The 24,679-nt window shown below is 56.0% G+C and overlaps 1 protein-coding gene and 1 long non-coding RNA gene across 4 annotated transcripts in view; one reads left to right on the top strand and one right to left on the bottom strand.

Annotated features, from left to right (window-relative positions):
- Window positions 1-2,892: 2,892 nt before the first annotated feature.
- On the top strand, window positions 2,893-21,504 carry LOC149430690 (uncharacterized). Its single transcript, XR_016309474.1, has 3 exons — window positions 2,893-3,040; window positions 15,955-16,012; window positions 20,967-21,504. It is a non-coding gene; the product is annotated as an uncharacterized LOC149430690 (long non-coding RNA).
- A 1,798-nt stretch (window positions 21,505-23,302) lies between these two features.
- LOC149430691 (sphingolipid delta(4)-desaturase/C4-monooxygenase DES2-like) overlaps window positions 23,303-24,679 on the bottom strand; it is a 35,894-nt gene continuing 34,517 nt past the window's right edge. For all 3 annotated transcript variants that reach the window (XM_089666094.1, XM_089666093.1, XM_089666092.1), the window contains one exon: window positions 23,303-24,155. In XM_089666094.1, coding sequence (XP_089522220.1) covers window positions 24,012-24,155 — 144 coding nt within the window. In that variant the 3' untranslated portion in view covers window positions 23,303-24,011. The remainder of the gene's footprint in view (window positions 24,156-24,679) is intronic.

A 24,679-nucleotide genomic window follows, 5' to 3' on the forward strand; every position in this document is an offset into this window, starting at 1 on the left:
ATGCTTTTGTTCCTCATGGTGTGGCCCCTCATGCTATGGCTCCTCATGCTTTAGTTTCTCATCTATGGTTCCTCAGGCTATGGCTCCTCATGCTTTAGTTTCTCATCTATGGTTCCTCAGGCTATGGCTCCTCATGCAATGGCTCCTCATGCTATGGCTCCTCATACAATGGCTCCTCATGCTATGGCTCCTCATGCTATGGCTCCTCATACAATGGCTCCTCATGCTATGGCTCCTCATACAATGGCTCCTCATGCTATGGCTCCTCATACAATGGCTCCTCATGCTATGGCTCCTCATGCTATGGCTCCTCATACAATGGCTCCTCATGCTATGGCTCCTCATACAATGGCTCCTCATGCTATGGCTCCTCATACAATGGCTCCTCATGCTATGGCTCCTCATGCTATGGCTCCTCATACAATGGCTCCTCATCTTATGACTCTTCATGCGATGGTTCCTTAGACTATGATTCCTTATGCTATGTCTCTATGCTGTGGCTCCTCGTGTTGTGGCTCCTCGTGCTGTGGCTCCTCATTCTGTGGCTCCTCGTGCTGTTCTTCCTCATGCTGTGGCTCTCCCTATGCAGACAGTGAACATTGCACACAGAGGCTGAACTCCACACAGCTATTATTGTGAACACGCCCCTCAATGAGTGATTCAATGACACAGAATCAGCAGCATGCATGTCATGACTGTCGGGTCTGTTGGATTTCTATGACTCTACTACACCTGCTAGGAAATTATCTGCCATGTAGAAATATCATTTCCACCAAAAACAGTGATTGATCCGGTTAGTGATGTCTGACGGCTAGTATTTTCAGCACAACTGTATATGGCTGCCCTGTGACAACCATCCAATACAAATATCAGCAGAAAACTCCTATAGTCCACCATGACAGGTCCCCTTCATACCAAACATTTACTGTCACTATTATCATCAGTAGGCCCCTCTGTGCCCCCCTCCGTGCTCCCTCTGTGCCCCCCTCCGTGCTCCCTCTGTGCCCCCCTCCAGGCTCCCTCTGTGCCCCCCTCCGTGCTCCCTCCGTGCTCCCTCTGTGCCCCCCTCCGGGCTCCCTCTGTGCCCCCCTCCGTGCTCCCTCTGTGCCCCCCTCCGGGCTCCCTCTGTGCCCCCCTCCGTGCTCCCTCCGTGCTCCCTCTGTGCCCCCCTCCGGGCTCCCTCTGTGCCCCCCTCCGGGCTCCCTCTGTGCCCCCCTCCGTGCTCCCTCTGTGCCCCCCTCCGTGCTCCCTCTGTGCTCCCTCTGTGCTCCCCTCCGTGCTCCCACTTTGCTCCCTCTGTGCCCCCCTGCGTGCTCTCTCTGTGCTCCCCTCCGTGCTCCCTCTGTGCCCCCCTCCGTGCTCCCTCCGTGCTCCCCTCTGTGCCCACTCTGTGCCCCCCTCCGTGCTCCCCTCTGTGCCCCCCTCTGTGCCCCCCTCTGTGCTCCCTCTGTGCCCCACTCTGATCCCCTTTGTGCTCCCCTCTGTGCCCCCCCCATGCTCCCCTCTGTGCCCCATCAGTAGCCCCCTTTGTGCTCCTGTCTGTGCCCCCCTCTGATCCCTTTTGTGCTCCCACTGTGCCCCCCCATGCTCCCTCTGTGCCCCCCTCTGATCCCTTTTGTGCCCCTCCCCTTTGTGCCCCCTATGCTCCCCTCTGTGCCCCCCCCATACTCCCCTTTGTGCCCCCCCATGCTCCCCTCTGTGCCCCCCATGCTCCCTCTGTGCCCCCCTCTGATCCCTTTTGTGCCCCTCCCCTTTGTGCCCCCTATGCTCCCCTCTGTGCCCCCCCCATACTCCCCTTTGTGCCCCCCCATGCTCCCCTCTGTGCCCCCCATGCTCCCTCTGTGCCCCCCTCTGATCCCCTTTGTGCCCCCCCATGCTCCCCTCTGTGCCCCCCTATGCTCCCCTCTGTGCCCCCCCATGCTCCCCTCTGTGCCCCCCCCATGCTCCCCTCTGTGCCCCCCCATGCTCCCCTCTGCGCCCCCCCATGCTCCCCTCTGTGCCCCCCATGCTCCCTCTGTGCCCCCCCATGCTCCCCTCTGTGCCCCCCCATGCTCCCCTCTGTGCCCCCCATGCTCCCCTCTGTGCCCCCTTCTGAAGCTGGTTTCACTTTCGGTTTTCTTCTATTTCCTGCATTCTTCTTTTGTGGCCTCATTATGGCCCGCACAGCCCCGTGCCCCCCTGTGCTCCCCCCTAACAGAGGGCAACTTGTCCGCCAATGAGGGCAGTGTCTGGGACAGCGGGCCCCATGCGGATTTCATGAACATGGAGACAGACATTTCAATACCCGAGGCATAAAGTCAGTGTAAGGGGGGCCTTCCAGGGTGCACCCCAATACTCGCTATACTTCATATCCCAGCAGACAGGTCCTCTTTAAGGTCAGAATATGTCCATTATGAAGGGGGAGGAGTCTGTTCTATGGAGGGGGAGGAGTCAGTTATATGAAGGTGGAGGGTTGGTCGGTTCTATAGAGGGGAGGAGTCAGTTCTATATAGGAGGAGGGATCAGTTCTATGAAGGGGAGGGGTCAGTTCTAAGTAGGGGAGGGGTCAGTTCTGTGTAGTAGGGGGAGTCTGCCTTATAAAGGGGGAGGGATCAGTTCTATGAAGGTGGAGGGTTGGTTGGTTGGTTCTATAGAGGGGGAGGAGTCAGTTCTATATAGGAGGAGGGATCAGTTGTATGAAGGGGGAGGGGTCAGTTCTGTGTAGTAGGAGGGGTCTATCCTATAAAGGGGAGGGGTCAGTTATATGAAGGGGAGGGGTCAGTTCTATGTAGTAGGAGGAGTCTCTTATGAAGGGGAGGGTTTGGTTCTAAGTAGAGGAGGGGTCAGTTCTATGTAGTAGGAGGAGTCTGTCTTATGAAGGGCAGGGGTCAGTTCTATGAAGGGGAGGAGTCTCTCATGAAGGGGGAGGGGTCTCGTCTATGCAGATTCGATGTCTTTGATGTGATGTTCGTCCTTTTCACCATCTCTAAGCAGGATGAAGCCTGTGAACAGCAGCAACGACGTATCATCGGACACCTTAGACTTCGACAGAATGAAACAAGTGAGTGTCTCTTTAGTTCCTCGGGGGCGGGGGCTGTTTGAAGACCTTTCATTTCTGGATTGCCAGTCGCTGACAACCTTGGCATCATGGAGGCTCAGCGTCACATGTGGGTGTTACTTACATGCAAATACAGCCTGCCTAGGACCACCCACTCCTCCCACTGCTTGCCTCAGGACTGAGGGCTCCTGAGAGGAGTACTGAGGCCGGGGGGCTGTGATGTTTTTGGGAAGCTATGTACAGCCCCCTTTTGGCTCCTCCCACCAGCCATGATCTGCCTGCATTGCATAGAGAATCACAGAGACCCAGTGATGATGTCTGTGAGTTTAAAATAAGTAATTTAATGAAAAAAAGAAAAGTTTTATATAAAGATGTTATTGTCATGTTGATGAGGGGTGGGGGGGGGATGGGGGACCAGGGAAGGCGGGGGGGGGGGGGGGGGGAATGGGGGACCAGGGAAGGCAAAACGTGATCAAAATTCAATTATAAAAAGTTTTATCTACACATTCCTGAAGGCTCGATCAGTCCTGTCAGGGTGCCGGCTGTATACGGTGTGTGCCGGCTGTATACGGTGTGTGTCGGCTGTATACGGTGTGCTCAGGCTGTATACGGTGTGTGCCGGCTGTATACGGTGTGTGTCGGCTGTATACGGTGTGCTCAGGCTGTATACGGTGTGTGCCGGCTGTATACGGTGTGTATCGGCTGTATACGGTGTGTGCCGGCTGTATACGGTGTGTGTCGGCTGTATACGGTGTGCCAGCTGTATACGATGTCTGTCGGCTGTATACGGTGTGCCGGCTGTATACGATGTCTGTCGGCTGTATACGGTGTGTGTCGGCTGTATACGGTGTGTGCCGGCTGTATACGATGTCTGTCGGCTGTATACGGTGTGTGGCGGCTGTATACGGTGTGCTCAGGCTGTATACGGTGTGCTCAGGCTGTATACGGTGTGCTCAGGCTGTATACGGTGTCGGTCGGCTGTATACGGTGTGCTCAGGCTTTATACGGTGTGCTCAGGCTGTATACGATGTCTGTCGGCTGTATACGGTGTGCTCAGGCTGTATACGATGTCTGTCGGCTGTATACGGTGTGCTCAGGCTGTATACGATGTCTGTCGGCTGTATACGGTGTGCTCAGGCTGTATACGGTGTGCTCAGGCTGTATACGGTGTGCTCAGGCTGTATACGGTGTCGGTCGGCTGTATACGGTGTGCTCAGGCTGTATACGGTGTGCTCAGGCTGTATACGATGTCTGTCGGCTGTATACGGTGTGCTCAGGCTGTATACGGTGTGCTCAGGCTGTATACGATGTCTGTCGGCTGTATACGGTGTGCTCAGGCTGTATACGGTGTGCTCAGGCTGTATACGGTGTGTGTCGGCTGTATACGGTGTGCTCAGGCTGTATACGGTGTGCTCAGGCTGTATACGGTGTGCTCAGGCTGTATACGGTGTGCTCAGGCTGTATACGGTGTGCTCAGGCTGTATACGGTGTGTGTCGGCTGTATACGGTGTGTGTCGGCTGTATACGGTGTGTGCCGGCTGTATACGGTGTGCTCAGGCTGTATACGGTGTGTGTCGGCTGTATACGGTGTGCTCCGGCTGTATACGGTGTGCTCAGGCTGTATACGGTGTGTGCCGGCTGTATACGATGTGCTCCGGCTGTATACGGTGTGCTCCGGCTGTATACAATGTGCTCCGGCTGTATACGGTGTGCTCAGGCTGTATACGGTGTCTGTCGGCTGTATACGGTGTCTGCCGGCTGTATACGGTGTGCTCAGGCTGTATACGGTGTGTGCCGGCTGTATACGGTGTGCTCAGGCTGTATACGGTGTGTGCCGGCTGTATACGGTGTGCTCAGGCTGTATACGATGTCGGTCGGCTGTATACGATGTCGGTCGGCTGTATACGGTGTGCTCCAGCTGTATACGGTGTGCTCCGGCTGTATACGGTGTGCTCAGGCTGTATACGGTGTCTGTTGGCTGTATACGGTGTGCTCAGGCTGTATACGGTGTCTGTTGGCTGTATACGGTGTGCTCAGGCTGTATACGGTGTGCTCAGGCTGTATACGGTGTGTGCCGGCTGTATACGATGTGCTCCGGCTGTATACGATGTGCTCCGGCTGTATACGATGTCGGTCGGCTGTATACGGTGTGCTCCGGCTGTATACGGTGTGCTCAGGCTGTATACGGTGTCTGTTGGCTGTATACGGTGTCTGTTGGCTGTATACGGTGTGCTCAGGCTGTATACGGTGTTTGTCGGCTGTATACGGTGTGCCGGCTGTATACGGTGTGCTCAGGCTGTATACGATGTCTGTCGGCTGTATACGGTGTTTGTCGGCTGTATACGGTGTGCTCCGGCTGTATACGGTGTGCTCAGGCTGTATACGGTGTGCTCAGGCTGTATACGGTGTGTCGGCTGTATACGGTGTGCTCAGGCTGTATACGGTGTGCTCAGGCTGTATACGGTGTGCTCAGGCTGTATACGGTGTGCTCAGGCTGTATACGGTGTGCTCAGGCTGTATACGGTGTCTGTCGGCTGTATACGGTGTTTGCCGGCTGTATACGGTGTGCTCCGGCTGTATACGGTGTGCTCAGGCTGTATACGGTGTGCTCAGGCTGTATACGGTGTGCTCAGGCTGTATATGGTGTGCTCAGGCTGTATACGGTGTGTGCCGGCTGTATATGGTGTGCTCAGGCTGTATACGATGTGCTCAGGCTGTATACGGTGTTTGTCGGCTGTATACGGTGTGCTCAGGCTGTATACGGTGTGCTCCGGCTGTATACGGTGTGCTCAGGCTGTATACGGTGTCTGTTGGCTGTATACGGTGTGCTCCGGCTGTATACGGTGTGCTCCGGCTGTATACGGTGTGCTCCGGCTGTATACGGTGTGCTCAGGCTGTATACGGTGTGCTCAGGCTGTATACGGTGTGCTCCGGCTGTATACGGTGTGCTCCGGCTGTATACGGTGTGCTCCGGCTGTATACGGTGTGCTCAGGCTGTATACGGTGTCTGTTGGCTGTATACGGTGTGCTCAGGCTGTATACGGTGTGCTCCGGCTGTATACGGTGTGCTCCGGCTGTATACGGTGTGCTCCGGCTGTATACGGTGTGCTCAGGCTGTATACGGTGTGTGCCGGCTGTATACGATGTCTGTCGGCTGTATACAGTGTCTGTCGGCTGTATACAGTGTCTATCGGCTGTATACGGTGTGCTCAGGCTGTATACGGTGTGTGTCGGCTGTATACGGCGTGCTCAGGCTGTATACGGTGTGTGCCGGCTGTATACGATGTGCTCGGGCTGTATACGGTGTGCTCCGGCTGTATACGGTGTGCTCAGGCTGTATACGGTGTGTGCCGGCTGTATACGATGTCTGTCGGCTGTATACAGTGTCTGTCGGGTGTATACGATGTCTGTCGGCTGTATACAGTGTCTGTCGGCTGTATACAGTGTCTATCGGCTGTATACGGTGTGCTCAGGCTGTATACGGTGTGTGTCGGCTGTATACGGTGTCTGTCGGGTGTATACGATGTCTGTCGGCTGTATACAGTGTCTGTCGGCTGTATACAGTGTCTATCGGCTGTATACGGTGTGCTCAGGCTGTATACGGTGTGTGTCGGCTGTATACGGTGTGTGCCGGCTGTATACGATGTCTGTCGGCTGTATACGGTGTGTGCCGGCTGTATACGGTGTTTGTCGGCTGTATACGGTGTGCTCAGGCTGTATACGGTGTGCTCAGGCTGTATACGGTGTGCTCTGGCTGTATACGATGTGCTCCGGCTGTATACGGTGTGCTCAGGCTGTATACGGTGTGCTCAGGCTGTATACGATGTCTGTTGGCTGTATACGGTGTGCTCAGGCTGTATACGGTGTGCTCCGGCTGTATACGGTGTGCTCAGGCTGTATACGGTGTGCTCAGGCTGTATACGGTGTGCTCAGGCTGTATACGGTGTCTGTTGGCTGTATACGGTGTGCTCAGGCTGTATACGGGGTGTGCCGGCTGTATACGGGGTGTGCCGGCTGTATACGGTGTGTGTCGGCTGTATACTGTGTTTGTCGGCTGTATACAGTGTGTGCCGGCTGTATACGGCGTGCTCAGGCTGTATACGATGTCTGTCGGCTGTATACGGTGTTTGTCGGCTGTATACGGTGTGCTCAGGCTGTATACGGTGTGCTCAGGCTGTATACGGTGTGTCGGCTGTATACGATGTCTGTCGGCTGTATACGGTGTGCTCAGGCTGTATACGGTGTGCTCAGGCTGTATACGGTGTGCTCAGGCAGTATACGGTGTCTGTCGGCTGTATACGGTGTGCTCCGGCTGTATACGGTGTGCTCCGGCTGTATACGGTGTGCTCCGGCTGTATACGGTGTGCTCAGGCTGTATACGGTGTGCTCAGGCTGTATACGGTGTGCTCAGGCTGTATACGGTGTGCTCAGGCTGTATACGGTGTGTGCCGGCTGTATACGGTGTGTGCCGGCTGTATACGGTGTGTGCCGGCTGTATACGGTGTGCTCAGGCTGTATACGGTGTGCTCAGGCTGTATACGGTGTGCTCAGGCTGTATACGGTGTGCTCAGGCTGTATACGGTGTGCTCAGGCTGTATACGGTGTGCTCAGGCTGTATACGGTGTGCTCAGGCTGTATACGGTGTGCTCAGGCTGTATACGGTGTGCTCAGGCTGTATACGGTGTGCTCAGGCTGTATACGGTGTGCTCAGGCTGTATACGGTGTGCTCCGACTGTATACGATGTCTGTCGGCTGTATACGGTGTGCTCCGGCTGTATACGGTGTGCTCAGGCTGTATACGGTGTGCTCCGGCTGTATACGGTGTGCTCCGGCTGTATACGGTGTGCTCAGGCTGTATACGGTGTGCTCAGGCTGTATACGGTGTGCTCAGGCTGTATACGGTGTGTGCCGGCTGTATACGGTGTGTGCCGGCTGTATACGGTGTGCTCAGGCTGTATACGGTGTGCTCCGGCTGTATACGGTGTGCTCAGGCTGTATACGGTGTGCTCAGGCTGTATACGGTGTGCTCAGGCTGTATACGGTGTGTGCCGGCTGTATACGGTGTGTGCCGGCTGTATACGGTGTGCTCAGGCTGTATACGGTGTGCTCAGGCTGTATACGGTGTGCTCAGGCTGTATACGGTGTGCTCAGGCTGTATACGGTGTGCTCAGGCTGTATACGGTGTGCTCAGGCTGTATACGGTGTGCTCAGGCTGTATACGGTGTGCTCAGGCTGTATACGGTGTGCTCAGGCTGTATACGGTGTGCTCAGGCTGTATACGGTGTGCTCAGGCTGTATACGGTGTGCTCAGGCTGTATACGGTGTGCTCCGACTGTATACGATGTCTGTCGGCTGTATACGGTGTGCTCCGGCTGTATACGGTGTGTGTCGGCTGTATACGGTGTGCTCCGGCTGTATACGGTGTGCTCAGGCTGTATACGGTGTGCTCAGGCTGTATACGGTGTGCTCCGGCTGTATACGGTGTGCTCAGGCTGTATATGGTGTCTGTTGGCTGTATACGGTGTGCTCAGGCTGTATACGGTGTCGGTCGGCTGTATACGGTGTGCTCAGGCTGTATACGGTGTCGGTCGGCTGTATACGGTGTGCTCAGGCTGTATACGGTGTCTGTTGGCTGTATACGGTGTGCTCAGGCTGTATACGGTGTGCTCAGGCTGTATACGGTGTGCTCAGGCTGTATACGGTGTCGGTCGGCTGTATACGGTGTGCTCAGGCTGTATACGATGTCTGTCGGCTGTATACGGTGTGCTCAGGCTGTATACGGTGTGCTCAGGCTGTATACGATGTCTGTCGGCTGTATACGGTGTGCTCAGGCTGTATACGGTGTGCTCAGGCTGTATACGGTGTGTGTCGGCTGTATACGGTGTGCTCAGGCTGTATACGGTGTGCTCAGGCTGTATACGGTGTGCTCAGGCTGTATACGGTGTGCTCAGGCTGTATACGGTGTGCTCAGGCTGTATACGGTGTGCTCAGGCTGTATACGGTGTGTGTCGGCTGTATACGGTGTGTGTCGGCTGTATACGGTGTGTGTCGGCTGTATACGGTGTGCTCAGGCTGTATACGGTGTGTGTCGGCTGTATACGGTGTTTGTCGGCTGTATACGATGTGCTCCGGCTGTATACGGTGTGCTCAGGCTGTATACGGTGTGTGCCGGCTGTATACGATGTGCTCCGGCTGTATACGGTGTGCTCCGGCTGTATACAATGTGCTCCGGCTGTATACGGTGTGCTCAGGCTGTATACGGTGTCTGTCGGCTGTATACGGTGTCTGCCGGCTGTATACGGTGTGCTCAGGCTGTATACGGTGTGTGCCGGCTGTATACGGTGTGCTCAGGCTGTATACGGTGTGTGCCGGCTGTATACGGTGTGCTCAGGCTGTATACGATGTCGGTCGGCTGTATACGATGTCGGTCGGCTGTATACGGTGTGCTCCAGCTGTATACGGTGTGCTCCGGCTGTATACGGTGTGCTCAGGCTGTATACGGTGTCTGTTGGCTGTATACGGTGTGCTCAGGCTGTATACGGTGTCTGTTGGCTGTATACGGTGTGCTCAGGCTGTATACGGTGTGCTCAGGCTGTATACGGTGTGTGCCGGCTGTATACGATGTGCTCCGGCTGTATACGATGTGCTCCGGCTGTATACGATGTCGGTCGGCTGTATACGGTGTGCTCCGGCTGTATACGGTGTGCTCAGGCTGTATACGGTGTCTGTTGGCTGTATACGGTGTCTGTTGGCTGTATACGGTGTGCTCAGGCTGTATACGGTGTTTGTCGGCTGTATACGGTGTGCCGGCTGTATACGGTGTGCTCAGGCTGTATACGATGTCTGTCGGCTGTATACGGTGTGCTCCGGCTGTATACGGTGTGCTCAGGCTGTATACGGTGTGTCGGCTGTATACGGTGTGCTCAGGCTGTATACGGTGTGCTCAGGCTGTATACGGTGTGCTCAGGCTGTATACGGTGTGCTCAGGCTGTATACGGTGTGCTCAGGCTGTATACGGTGTGCTCAGGCTGTATACGGTGTCTGTCGGCTGTATACGGTGTTTGCCGGCTGTATACGGTGTGCTCCGGCTGTATACGGTGTGCTCAGGCTGTATATGGTGTGCTCAGGCTGTATACGGTGTGCTCAGGCTGTATACGGTGTGCTCAGGCTGTATACGGTGTGCTCAGGCTGTATACGGTGTGCTCCGGCTGTATACGGTGTGCTCAGGCTGTATACGGTGTCTGTTGGCTGTATACGGTGTGCTCCGGCTGTATACGGTGTGCTCCGGCTGTATACGGTGTGCTCCGGCTGTATACGGTGTGCTCAGGCTGTATACGGTGTCTGTTGGCTGTATACGGTGTGCTCAGGCTGTATACGGTGTGCTCCGGCTGTATACGGTGTGCTCCGGCTGTATACGGTGTGCTCCGGCTGTATACGGTGTGCTCAGGCTGTATACGGTGTGTGCCGGCTGTATACGATGTCTGTCGGCTGTATACAGTGTCTGTCGGCTGTATACAGTGTCTATCGGCTGTATACGGTGTGCTCAGGCTGTATACGGTGTGTGTCGGCTGTATACGGCGTGCTCAGGCTGTATACGGTGTGTGCCGGCTGTATACGATGTGCTCGGGCTGTATACGGTGTGCTCCGGCTGTATACGGTGTGCTCAGGCTGTATACGGTGTGTGCCGGCTGTATACGATGTCTGTCGGCTGTATACAGTGTCTGTCGGGTGTATACAATGTCTGTCGGCTGTATACGATGTCTGTCGGCTGTATACAGTGTCTGTCGGCTGTATACAGTGTCTATCGGCTGTATACGGTGTGCTCAGGCTGTATACGGTGTGCTCAGGCTGTATACGGTGTGCTCAGGCTGTATACGGTGTGCTCTGGCTGTATACGATGTGCTCCGGCTGTATACGGTGTGCTCAGGCTGTATACGGTGTGCTCAGGCTGTATACGATGTCTGTTGGCTGTATACGGTGTGCTCAGGCTGTATACGGTGTGTGCCGGCTGTATACGGTGTGCTCAGGCTGTATACGGTGTGCTCCGGCTGTATACGGTGTGCTCAGGCTGTATACGGTGTGCTCAGGCTGTATACGGTGTGCTCAGGCTGTATACGGTGTCTGTTGGCTGTATACGGTGTGCTCAGGCTGTATACGGGGTGTGCCGGCTGTATACGGGGTGTGCCGGCTGTATACGGTGTGTGTCGGCTGTATACTATGTTTGTCGGCTGTATACAGTGTGTGCCGGCTGTATACGGCGTGCTCAGGCTGTATACGATGTCTGTCGGCTGTATACGGTGTTTGTCGGCTGTATACGGTGTGCTCAGGCTGTATACGGTGTGCTCAGGCTGTATACGGTGTGTCGGCTGTATACGATGTCTGTCGGCTGTATACGGTGTGCTCAGGCTGTATACGGTGTGCTCAGGCTGTATACGGTGTGCTCAGGCAGTATACGGTGTCTGTCGGCTGTATACGGTGTGCTCCGGCTGTATACGGTGTGCTCCGGCTGTATACGGTGTGCTCCGGCTGTATACGGTGTGCTCAGGCTGTATACGGTGTGCTCAGGCTGTATACGGTGTGCTCAGGCTGTATACGGTGTGCTCAGGCTGTATACGGTGTGTGCCGGCTGTATACGGTGTGTGCCGGCTGTATACGGTGTGCTCAGGCTGTATACGGTGTGCTCAGGCTGTATACGGTGTGCTCAGGCTGTATACGGTGTGCTCAGGCTGTATACGGTGTGCTCAGGCTGTATACGGTGTGCTCAGGCTGTATACGGTGTGCTCAGGCTGTATACGGTGTGCTCAGGCTGTATACGGTGTGCTCAGGCTGTATACGGTGTGCTCCGACTGTATACGGTGTGCTCCGACTGTATACGATGTCTGTCGGCTGTATACGGTGTGCTCCGGCTGTATACGGTGTGCTCCGGCTGTATACGGTGTGCTCCGGCTGTATACGGTGTGCTCAGGCTGTATACGGTGTGCTCAGGCTGTATACGGTGTGCTCCGGCTGTATACGGTGTGCTCAGGCTGTATATGGTGTCTGTTGGCTGTATACGGTGTGCTCAGGCTGTATACGGTGTCGGTCGGCTGTATACGGTGTGCTCAGGCTGTATACGGTGTCGGTCGGCTGTATACGGTGTGCTCAGGCTGTATACGGTGTGCTCAGGCTGTATACGGTGTCTGTTGGCTGTATACGGTGTGCTCAGGCTGTATACGGTGTGCTCAGGCTGTATACGGTGTGCTCAGGCTGTATACGGTGTCGGTCGACTGTATACGGTGTGCTCAGGCTGTATACGGTGTGTGCCGGCTGTATACGGTGTGTGCTCAGGCTGTATACGGTGTGCTCAGGCTGTATACGGTGTGCTCAGGCTGTATACGGTGTGCTCAGGCTGTATACGGTGTCGGTCGGCTGTATACGGTGCGTGCCGGCTGTATACGGTGTGCTCCGGCTGTATACGGTGTCTGTTGGCTGTATACGGTGTGCTCAGGCTGTATACGGTGTCGGTCGGCTGTATACGGTGTGCTCAGGCTGTATACGGTGTCGGTCGGCTGTATACGGTGTGCTCAGGCTGTATACGGTGTGCTCAGGCTGTATACGGTGTGTGCCGGCTGTATACGGTGTGCTCCGGCTGTATACGGTGTGCTCAGGCTGTATACGGTGTCGGTCGACTGTATACGGTGTGCTCAGGCTGTATACGGTGTGCTCCGGCTGTATACGATGTCTGTCGGCTGTATACGGTGTGTGTCGGCTGTATACGGCGTGCTCAGGCTGTATACGGTGTGCTCAGGCTGTATACGGTGTGCTCAGGCTGTATACGGTGTGCTCAGGCTGTATACGGTGTGTTCTGGCTGTATACGATGTGCTCGGGCTGTATACGGTGTGCTCCGGCTGTATACGGTGTGCTCAGGCTGTATACGGTGTGCTCAGGCTGTATACGATGTCTGTCGGCTGTATACGGTGTGCTCAGGCTGTATACGGTGTGTGCCGGCTGTATACGGTGTGCTCAGGCTGTATACGGTGTGCTCAGGCTGTATACGGTGTGCTCAGGCTGTATACGGTGTGCTCAGGCTGTATACGGTGTGCTCAGGCTGTATACGGTGTGTGCCGGCGTGCCGGCTGTATACGGTGTTTGTCGGCTGTATACGGTGTGTGCCGGCTGTATACGGTGTGTGTCGGCTGTATACTGTGTTTGTCGGCTGTATACAGTGTGTGCCGGCTGTATACGGCGTGCTCAGGCTGTATACGATGTCTGTCGGCTGTATACGGTGTTTGTCGGCTGTATACGGTGTGCTCAGGCTGTATACGGTGTGCTCAGGCTGTATACGGTGTGCTCAGGCTGTATACGGTGTGCTCAGGCTGTATACGGTGTCTGTTGGCTGTATACGGTGTGCTCAGGCTGTATACGGTGTCTGTTGGCTGTATACGGTGTGCTCAGGCTGTATACGGTGTCTGTTGGCTGTATACGGTGTGCTCAGGCTGTATACGGTGTGCTCAAGCTGTATACGGTGTGCTCAGGCTGTATACGGTGTGCTCAGGCTGTATACGGTGTGCTCAGGCTGTATACGGTGTGCTCAGGCTGTATACGGTGTGCTCAGGCTGTATACGGTGTGCTCCGGCTGTATACGGTGTGCGCCGGCTGTATACGGTGTGCTCCGGCTGTATACGGTGTGCTCCGGCTGTATACGGTGTGCTCCGGCTGTATACGGTGTGCTCCGGCTGTATACGGTGTGCTCAGGCTGTATACGGTGTGTGCCGGCTGTATACGGTGTGTGCCGGCTGTATACGGTGTGTGCCGGCTGTATACGGTGTGTGCCGGCTGTATACGGTGTGCTCAGGCTGTATATGGTGTGCTCAGGCTGTATACGGTGTGCTCAGGCTGTATACGGTGTGCTCAGGCTGTATACGGTGTGCTCCGGCTGTATACGGTGTGCTCAGGCTGTATACGGTGTGCTCAGGCTGTATACGGTGTGCTCCGACTGTATACGATTTCTGTCGGCTGTATACGGTGTGCTCCGGCTGTATACGGTGTGCTCCGGCTGTATACGGTGTGCTCAGGCTGTATACGGTGTGCTCAGGCTGTATACGGTGTGCTCCGGCTGTATACGGTGTGCTCAGGCTGTATACGGTGTGCTCAGGCTGTATACGGTGTGCTCAGGCTGTATACGGTGTGCTCAGGCTGTATACGGTGTGTGCCGGCTGTATACGATGTGCTCAGGCTGTATACGGTGTGCTCCGGCTGTATACGGTGTGCTCAGGCTGTATATGGTGTCTGTTGGCTGTATACGGTGTGCTCAGGCTGTATACGGTGTCTGTTGGCTGTATACGGTGTGTGCCGGCTGTATACGGTGTCTGTTGGCTGTATACGGTGTCGGTCGGCTGTATACAGTGTGTGCCGGCTGTATACGGTGTGCTCAGGCTGTATACGGTGTGCTCAGGCTGTATACGGTGTGTGCCGGCTGTATACGGTGTGCTCAGGCTGTATACGGTGTGCTCAGGCTGTATACGGTGTATGCCGGCTGTATACGGTGTGCTCCGGCTGTATACGGTGTGCTCAGGCTGTATACGGTGTGCTCAGGCTGTATACGGTGTGCTCAGGCTGTATACGGTGTGCTCAGGCTGTATACGGTGTGCTCAGGCTGTATACGGTGTGTGCCGGCTGTATACGGTGTGCTCAGGCTGTATACGGTGTGTGCCGGCTGTATACGGTGTGCTCCGGCTGTATACGGTGTGCTCAGGCTGTATACGGTGTGCTCAGGCTGTATACGGTGTGCTCAGGCTGTATACGGTGTGTGCTCAGGCTGTATACGGTGTGTGTCGGCTGTATACGGTGTGCTCAGGCTGTATACGGTGTGTGCTCAGGCTGTATACGGTGTGCTCAGGCTGTATACGGTGTGCTCAGGCTGTATACGGTGTGCTCAGGCTGTATACGGTGTGTGCTCAGGCTGTATACGGTGTGTGCTCAGGCTGTATACGGTGTGCTCAGGCTGTATACGGTGTCCGTCGGCTGTATACGGTGTGCTCAGGCTGTATACGGTGTGCTCAGGCTGTATACGGTGTGTGCCGGCTGTATACGGTGTGTGCCGGCTGTATACGGTGTGCTCAGGCTGTATACGGTGTGCTCAGGCTGTATACGGTGTGCTCAGGCTGTATACGGTGTGTGTCGGCTGTATACGGTGTGCTCAGGCTGTATACGGTGTGCTCAGGCTGTATACGGTGTCGGTCGGCTGTATACGGTGTGTGCCGGCTGTATACGGTGTGCTCAGGCTGTATACGGTGTGTGCTCAGGCTGTATACGGTGTGCTCAGGCTGTATACGGTGTGCTCAGGCTGTATACGGTGTGCGCCGGCTGTATACGGTGTGTGCCGGCTGTATACGGTGTGTGCCGGCTGTATACGGTGTGTGCCGGCTGTATACGGTGTGCTCAGGCTGTATACGGTGTGCTCAGGCTGTATACGGTGTGCTCAGGCTGTATACGGTGTGCTCAGGCTGTATACGGTGTGCTCAGGCTGTATACGGTGTCTGTCGGCTGTATACGGTGTTTGCCGGCTGTATACGGTGTGCTCCGGCTGTATACGGTGTGCTCAGGCTGTATACGGTGTGCTCAGGCTGTATACGGTGTGCTCAGGCTGTATACGGTGTGCTCCGGCTGTATACGGTGTGCTCAGGCTGTATACGGTGTGCTCAGGCTGTATACGGTGTGCTCAGGCTGTATACGGTGTGCTCAGGCTGTATACGGTGTGTGCCGGCTGTATACGGTGTGCTCAGGCTGTATACGGTGTCCGTCGGCTTTTTATGAATGTATTTCTGGTTTCCTGATTGATTGATCAGAAGAAAGACGTACTGTCTGTTCTGTCCTGAGGCCAGGTGATTGGTCCTCCTTCTCTTGTATATTGACCAATCATCTTCTTCTTCCTCAGGAAATACTAGAGGAAGTCGTTAGAGAGTTACATAAAGTCAAAGAAGAGATCATCGATGGTAAGTCCCGGCCCTGCATCGGCTCCGCATTCCAACCTGTGCTGGTTAGGAGCCGGAAGAATGATACACGGTGATTGATCGACTGACTGATTGATCGACTGATCGTCTGACTGATTGATCGTCTGACTGATTGATCGACTGACTGATTGATCGACTGATTGTCTGACTGATTGATCGTCTGACTGATTGATCGACTGACTGATTGGTTGATTGTCATGGCTGAGCTGTGACCGGAGAAACGATTAGCTCAATAACAAAGTAGGGGGAATGGAGGTTCATTGGCGGCTGTCTACATAGTCCCTTGTATGTGGCTAGGGACCTTAGAGTGTCAGCTCCTAGGGGCAGGGACTGCTGGGAATGGCTGTGGATTGGCTCAGCGTTGGGTAATGATAATAAATCTCAGATGTGACGGCAGCAGTCAAGTGATGCTTTATTGCGGGTACCCCCCCCCCCCCCACCCTCAGTGCTCAGGGACCCCCCCATTCTCAGGAATCACCCCATCCTCAGTCCTTAGGAATCCCCCCATCCTCAGTCCTCAGGAATCCCCCCCATCCTCAGTCCTCAGGAATCCCCCCCATCCTCAGTCCTCAGGAATCCCCCCTATCCTCAGTCCTCAGGAATCCCCCCCATCCTCAGTCCTCAGGAATCACCCCATCCTCAGTCCTTAGGAATCCCCCCATCCTCAGTCCTCAGGAATCCCCCCCATCCTCAGTCCTCAGGAATCCCCCCCATCCTCAGTCCTCAGGAATCCCCCCTATCCTCAGTCCTCAGGAATCCCCCCTATCCTCAGTCCTCAGGAATCCCCCCTATCCTCAGTCCTCAGGAATCCCCCCTATCCTCAGTCCTCAGGAATCCCCCCCATCCTCAGTCCTCAGGAATCCCCCCCATCCTCAGTCCTCAGGAATCACCCCCATCCTCAGTCCTCAGGAATCACCCCATCCTCAGTCCTTAGGAATCCCCCCATCCTCAGTCCTCAGGAATCCCCCCCATCCTCAGTCCTCAGGAATCCCCCCTATCCTCAGTCCTCAGGAATCCCCCCTATCCTCAGTCCTCAGGAATCACCCCCATCCTCAGTCCTCAGGAATCACCCCATCCTCAGTCCTTAGGAATCCCCCCATCCTCAGTCCTCAGGAATCCCCCCCATCCTCAGTCCTCAGGAATCCCCCCCATCCTCAGTCCTCAGGAATCCCCCCTATCCTCAGTCCTCAGGAATCCCCCCTATCCTCAGTCCTCAGGAATCCGCCCCATCCTCAGTCCTCAGGAATCACCCCATCCTCAGTCCTTAGGAATCCCCCCATCCTCAGTCCTCAGGAATCCCCCCCATCCTCAGTCCTCAGGAATCCCCCCCATCATAAGTCCTCAGGAATCCCCCCTATCCTCAGTCCTCAGGAATCCCCCCTATCCTCAGTCCTCAGGAATCCCCCCTATCCTCAGTCCTCAGGAATCCCCCCTATCCTCAGTCCTCAGGAATCCCCCCCATCCTCAGTCCTCAGGAATCCCCCCTATCCTCAGTCCTCAGGGACCCTCCCATCCTCAGGAATACCCCCCTATCCTCAGTCCTCAGGGACCCTCCCATCCTCAGCCCTCAGGGAACCTCCCGCATCCTCAGAGTTCAGGGACCCCCCCCATCCTCAGGTTCCTCCCCCATCCTCAGTCCTCAGGGACCCCCCCATCCTCAGGTTCCCCCCCATCCTCAGTCTTCAGGGACCCCCATCCTCAGAGGACTCTGTAGTATTCTACTTCATCTCTCCCCTAGCCAGCTACTGAAAATGTTATTTAGGGAGGTGAGGGGTAGAGGAGCTGGGCCAGCACAGAATAATTAGACACTCCCAGAAGAGGAGGTGTTATGATGTATAAGGAGGGAGGGGCTGTACTCTGGAATTGACTCTTTCCAGCAAATCCAGAGACACAATGTAAGCGATAAAAGTCAGAAAGGAGAAACACTGCGAGTAAGAATGAATGTACAGAGCCCTAGGCTGGTGACTGTGTCCGGGCCGGTGGTGGTGACTGTGTCCGGGCCGGTGGTGGTGACTGTGTCCGGGCCGGTGGTGGTGACTGTGTCCGGGCCGGTGGTGGTGACTGTGTCCGGGCCGGTGGTGGTGACTGTGTCCGGGCCGGTGGTGGTGACTGTGTCCGGGCCGGTGGTGGTGACTGTGTCCGGGCCGGTGGTGGTGACTGTCTGTTCCCAGGCTGGTGGTGGTGACTGTGTCCGGGCCGGTGGTGGTGACTGTGTCCAGGCCGGTGGTGGTGACTGTGTCCGGGCCGGTGGTGGTGACTGTGTCCGGGCCGGTGGTGGTGACTGTGTCCGGGCCGGTGGTGGTGACTGTGTCCGGGCCGGTGGTGGTGACTGTGTCCGGGCCGGTGGTGGTGACTGTCTGTTCCCAGGCTGGTGGTGGTGACTGTGTCCGGGCCGGTGGTGGTGACTGTGTCCAGGCCGGTGGTGGTGACTGTGTCCGGGCCGGTGGTGGTGACTGTGTCCGGGCCGGTGGTGGTGACTGTCTGTTCCCAGGCTGGTGGTGGTGACTGTGTCCGGGCCGGTGGTGGTGACTGTGTCCGGGCCGGTGGTGGTGACTGTCTGTTCCCAGGCTGGTGGTGGTGACTGTGTCAAGGCCAGTGACTGTGTCTGTTCCCAGGCCGGTGGTGGTGACTGTGTCCAGGCCGGTGGTGGTGACTGTCTGTTCCCAGGCTGGTGGTGGTGACTGTGTGTAGGCTGGTGACTGTGTCTGTGCCCAGGCTGGTGGTGGTGACTGTGTCTGTTCCCAGGCTGGTGGTGGTGACTGTGTCAAGGCCAGTGACTGTGTCTGTTCCCGGGCTGGTGGTGGTGACTGTGTCTGTTCCCAGGCTGGTGGTGGTGACTGTGTCTAGGTTGGTGACTGTGTCTGTTCCCAGGCCGGTGGTGGTGACTGTGTCTAGGTTGGTGACTGTGTCTGTGTCCAAGCCGGTGGTGGTGACTGTGTCTGTTCCCAGGCTGGTGGTGGTGACTGTGTCTAGGTTGGTGACTGTGTCTGTGTCCAAGCCGGTGGTGGTGACTGTGTCTGTTCCCAGGCCGGTGGTGGTGACTGTGTCCAGGCCGGTGGTGGTGACTGTGTCCAGGCCGGTGGTGGTGACTGTCTGTTCCCAGGCTGGTGGTGGTGACTGTGTCCAGGCCGGTGGTGGTGACTGTGTCCAGGCTGGTGGTGGTGACTGTGTGTAGGCTGGTGACTGTGTCTGTTCCCAGGCTGGTGGTGGTGACTGTGTCAAGGCCAGTGACTGTGTCTGTTCCCAGGCTGGTGGTGGTGTCTGTGTCCAAGCCGGTGGTGGTGACTGTGTCTGTGCCCAGGCTGGTGGTGGTGACTGTGTCTGTTCCCAGGCTGGTGGTGGTGACTGTGTCTGTTCCCAGGCTGGTGGTGGTGACTGTGTCTGTTCCCAGGCTGGTGGTGGTGACTGTGTCAAGGCCAGTGACTGTGTCTGTTCCCAGGCTGGTGGTGGTGACTGTGTCAAGGCCAGTGACTGTGTCTGTTCCCAGGCTGGTGGTGGTGACTGTGTCAAGGCCAGTGACTGTGTCTGTTCCCAGGCTGGTGGTGGTGACTGTGTCTAGGTTGGTGACTGTGTCTGTGTCCAAGCCGGTGGTGGTGACTGTGTCTGTTCCCAGGCTGGTGGTGGTGACTGTGTCTGTGTCCAGGCCGGTGGTGGTGACTGTGTCCAGGCCGGTGGTGGTGACTGTGTCCAGGCCGGTGGTGGTGACTGTCTGTTCCCAGGCTGGTGGTGGTGACTGTGTCCAGGCCGGTGGTGGTGACTGTGTCCAGGCTGGTGGTGGTGACTGTGTCCAGGCTGGTGGTGGTGACTGTCTGTTCCCAGGCTGGTGGTGGTGACTGTGTGTAGGCTGGTGACTGTGTCTGTGCCCAGGCTGGTGGTGGTGACTGTGTCTGTTCCCAGGCCGGTGGTGGTGACTGTGTCCAGGCTGGTGGTGGTGACTGTGTCCAGGCTGGTGGTGGTGACTGTCTGTTCCCAGGCTGGTGGTGGTGACTGTGTGTAGGCTGGTGACTGTGTCTGTGCCCAGGCTGGTGGTGGTGACTGTGTCTGTTCCCAGGCCGGTGGTGGTGACTGTGTCCAGGCCGGTGGTGGTGACTGTGTCTGTTCCCAGGCCGGTGGTGGTGACTGTGTCCAGGCTGGTGGTGGTGACTGTGTGTAGGCTGGTGACTGTGTCTGTTCCCAGGCTGGTGGTGGTGACTGTGTCTGTTCCCAGGCCGGTGGTGGTGACTGTGTCCAGGCCGGTGGTGGTGACTGTGTCCAGGCCGGTGGTGGTGACTGTCTGTTCTCAGGCTGGTGGTGGTGACTGTGTCCAGGCCGGTGGTGGTGACTGTGTCCAGGCTGGTGGTGGTGACTGTGTGTAGGCTGGTGACTGTGTCTGTGCCCAGGCTGGTGGTGGTGACTGTGTCTGTTCCCAGGCTGGTGGTGGTGACTGTGTCAAGGCCAGTGACTGTGTCTGTTCCCGGGCTGGTGGTGGTGACTGTGTCTGTGTCCAAGCCGGTGGTGGTGACTGTGTCTGTTCCCAGGCTGGTGGTGGTGACTGTGTCTAGGTTGGTGACTGTGTCTGTTCCCAGGCTGGTGGTGGTGACTGTGTCTAGGTTGGTGACTGTGTCTGTGCCCAGGCTGGTGGTGGTGACTGTGTCTGTTCCCAGGCTGGTGGTGGTGACTGTGTCTAGGTTGGTGACTGTGTCTGTTCCCGGGCTGGTGGTGGTGACTGTGTCTGTGTCCAAGCCGGTGGTGGTGACTGTGTCTGTTCCCAGGCCGGTGGTGGTGACTGTGTCCAGGCTGGTGGTGGTGACTGTGTCTGTTCCCGGGCTGGTGGTGGTGACTGTGTCTGTTCCCAGGCTGGTGGTGGTGACTGTGTCTAGGTTGGTGACTGTGTCTGTTCCCAGGCCGGTGGTGGTGACTGTGTCTAGGTTGGTGACTGTGTCCATTTCCCTTCCAGCGATACGGCAGGAGCTGAGTCGGATCAGTACGACATAATGACGGAGGAGAACGGCGCGTTGTGGGAATGTACAGAGACGTCGGAGAGCCTCCGCTGAGCCGAGCATTGGATGGGCGAAGGACAGCACTTCCACTCTGACCCTTTAGCAGACACTTCGAAGCTTGCCGCCTCGGATTCTTCCCATGACAGAACTCCTCCATTCTTCTTTTCCTCGCCGGACATTTGCGCAGATCGCCGCCTTTTGTATGATATCTTCGCTTATTTAATGTCTTCTTTTTCATTTGTAGAGGAAGAGAAGTCAGCCATTTGCTTTTCCTTCGGATGACCCCGCTAGCCTGCAGTGTTAGGACCCTTTTTTATTTTTTGCCAACAGAATTTTATTTGAGAATCACGAGAATCCGACACGTTCCAGAAATCCGCCACCAAATGATATATAATAAAGGAGAGCTCCGCCTCATCACAATATTCCGATATCGGTCCATCAGTGCACCTCCGTAGCTGTATTCATATTGGTAATAAATGGTTTATTGTCCGCTGACACTCCTCATTCCTTGTGTGAGAAGGGGGCGCTGGAAGCTGCACCAACCTCATCAGTCAATAAAAGGTGTCAGTCCATGTCCTGGATCTAGGGAGAGTATTGGGGGTGCCACCAGAGGGGGATTTTCTGCAGAGTCCTGCCTGCTGGGGTGCACAGCTTGGGGGGGGGGCCTCCCCTCTCCCGCCGGGGTCCGGGGAGAGCGGATATAGTGAATGCGGGGTCCGGGGAGAGCGGATATAGTGAATGCGGGGTCCGGGGAGAGCAGATATAGTGAATGCGGGGTCCGGGGAGAGCGGATATAGTGAATGCGGGGTCCGGGGAGAGCGGATATAGTGAATGCGGGGTCCGGGGAGAGCGGATATAGTGAATGCGGGGTCCGGGGAGAGCGGATATAGTGAATGCGGGGTCCGGGGAGAGCGGATATAGTGAATGCGGGGTCCGGGGAGAGCAGATATAGTGAATGCGGGGTCCGGGGAGAGCGGATATAGTGAATGCGGGGTCCGGGGAGAGCGGATATGGTGAATGCGGGGTCCGGGGAGAGCGGATACGGTGAATGCGGGGTCCGGGGAGAGCGGACACAGTGAATGCGGGGTCCGGGAGAGCGGATATAGTGAATGCGGGGTCCGGGGAGAGGATATAGTGAATGCGGGGTCCGGGGAGAGCGGATATGGTGAATGCGGGGTCCGGGGAGAGCGGATATAGTGAATGCGGGGTCCGGGGAGAGCGGATATAGTGAATGCGGGGTCCGGGGAGAGCGGATATGGTGAATGCGGGGTCCGGGGAGAGCGGATATAGTGAATGCGGGGTCCGGGGAGAGCGGACACAGTGAATGCGGGGTCCGGGGAGAGCGGATATAGTGAATGCGGGGTCCGGGGAGAGCGGATATAGGGAATGGAGGGTCCGGGGAGAGCGGATATAGGGAATGGAGGGTCCGGGGAGAGCGGATATAGTGAATGTGGGGTCCGGGGAGAGAGGATATAGGGAATGTGGGGTCCGGGGAGAGCGGATACAGTGAATGCGGGGTCCGGGGAGAGCGGACACAGTGAATGCGGGGTCCGGGGAGAGCGGATACAGTGAATGCGGGGTCCGGGGAGAGCGGACACAGTGAATGCGGGGTCCGGGGAGAGCGGACACAGTGAATGCGGGGTCCGGGGAGAGCGGATATAGTGAATGCGGGGTCCGGGGAGAACGGATATAGTGAATGCGGGGTCCGGGGAGAGCGGATATAGGGAATGCGGGGTCCGGGGAGAGCGGATATAGTGAATGCGGGGTCCGGGGAGAGCGGATATAGTGAATGCGGGGTCCGGGGAGAGCGGATATAGTGAATGCGGGGTCCGGGGAGAGCGGATGTAGTGAATGCGGGGTCCGGGGAGAGCGGATGTAGTGAATGCGGGGTCCGGGGAGAGCGGATGTAGTGAATGCGGGGTCCGGGGAGAGCGGACGTAGGGAATGCGGGGTCCGGGGAGAGCGGGTATAGGGAATGCAGGGTCTGTCACCTGGAGGGTTGCGAGATGCCGGGAGTCCTCCTCTGTCACATACATAAAGGCGGCACTGAAGATATAACGATGAGATCTCATGCAGCAATACATATGGAGACAGTGACGATCGATCATCAATGAGAAGTCTCTGAATTACCAGAGAAAATACATTTACAGCAGTTCTCTTTTTTTTTCATCAGTCTGAGGACAATGGGGCCCTTGGGGCCCTCCTGCACACACAGGAGCTTTGATTGCTGTTAATGAGAAGCTGAGCACCATCCAACAGCACATAGATAATCTTCATTGTTTACCAACCCCCACTCCTTAAAAAAACTTTATTAACACATATTAAAGCACACAGAGTGTGAGAACTGAAGGCACAGTATATACAGTCACATGACATGCCTCCTGGGCGGGTTCCAGTATATCCAGTCAGTTACATGAGAGACCTTGTAGGTGGGGCCAGTATATACAGACATGAGGCCTCGTAGGTGGGGCCAGTATATAGTCACATGAAATGCCTCCTGGGCGGGTTCCAGTATATCCAGTCAGTTACATGAGAGACCTTGTAGGTGGGGCCAGTATATGCAGTCACATGAGAGACCTCGTAGGTGGGGCCAGTATATAGTCACATGAAATGCCTCCTGGGCGGGGCCAGTATATCCAGTCAGTTACATGAGAGACCTTGTAGGTGGGGCCAGTATATACAGACATGAGGCCTCGTAGGTGGGGCCAGTATATAGTCACATGAAATGCCTCCTGGGCGGGTTCCAGTATATCCAGTCAGTTACATGAGAGACCTTGTAGGTGGGGCCAGTATATGCAGTCACATGAGAGACCTCGTAGGTGGGGCCAGTATATACAGACATGAGGCCTCGTAGGCGGGGACAGTATATAGTCACATGGGTGACCTCATAGGTGGGGCCAGAATATACAGTCACATGGGTGACCTCAGAGGTGGGTACCATCATCCCTCGTTCAGTGCGGAGATTTTGAAATGGTTTTTCCCCATGAAGGTTTGTTTGACGTTTAACCCGCATTTGCCAACTTGCATTTTCTTTTGACTCGTGAATACGGTCCAATCTCCTCATTGAAGATGAAATCCCAGATCACCCGGGCCCAGGACTCATGATGGGGAAGACAGTCGTAATATTCTGATGCAATCCGGTGAACCTGACGGGGAAGAAAGACATCAAATCTGATTTCTAGGGCCACTGAACTGCCAACTATACAGACTCTATAGAAGGCCTGGAGACAAATGTATGGACTGCGACCACGCCCAACCCCTTGGGACCAGATGAAGAACCAAAACCAAAGATCATATGGATTGATAGTCACATGACCAGAGGCTACACGGATTGGCTCCTGGCCATGAACACTATAATGAAGTGGACCTGTAATGGATCTAGAGGCGGGATGGATCCGGGACGTGTATGGTTAGATACACTCGGAAGAAGAACATACATGATTCAGTCTGTCAGTTGCACCAACATGGCAGTTTTTGTGAGTCCCCCATTGTGCCACCTGTAGATCCTGACATTGGATCCATCATTTCCCACTTCCAGAACGCTAAGGGACAAGCTGTCCAGTAAAAGTGACAGTTGCAGGGGTTGGGACAAACCATAGAACACTGGCAGGGGAGGGGGGATTACAACTGTCCAGAGGTCCACTAGGAAGGGCACCTGTCACAATCTGTA

This window comes from Staurois parvus, unplaced genomic scaffold (genome assembly GCF_062004578.1).
Source record: "Staurois parvus isolate SC_StPar_1 unplaced genomic scaffold, SC_StPar_1.0 ptg002522l, whole genome shotgun sequence".
Taxonomy (NCBI): domain Eukaryota; kingdom Metazoa; phylum Chordata; class Amphibia; order Anura; family Ranidae; genus Staurois; species Staurois parvus.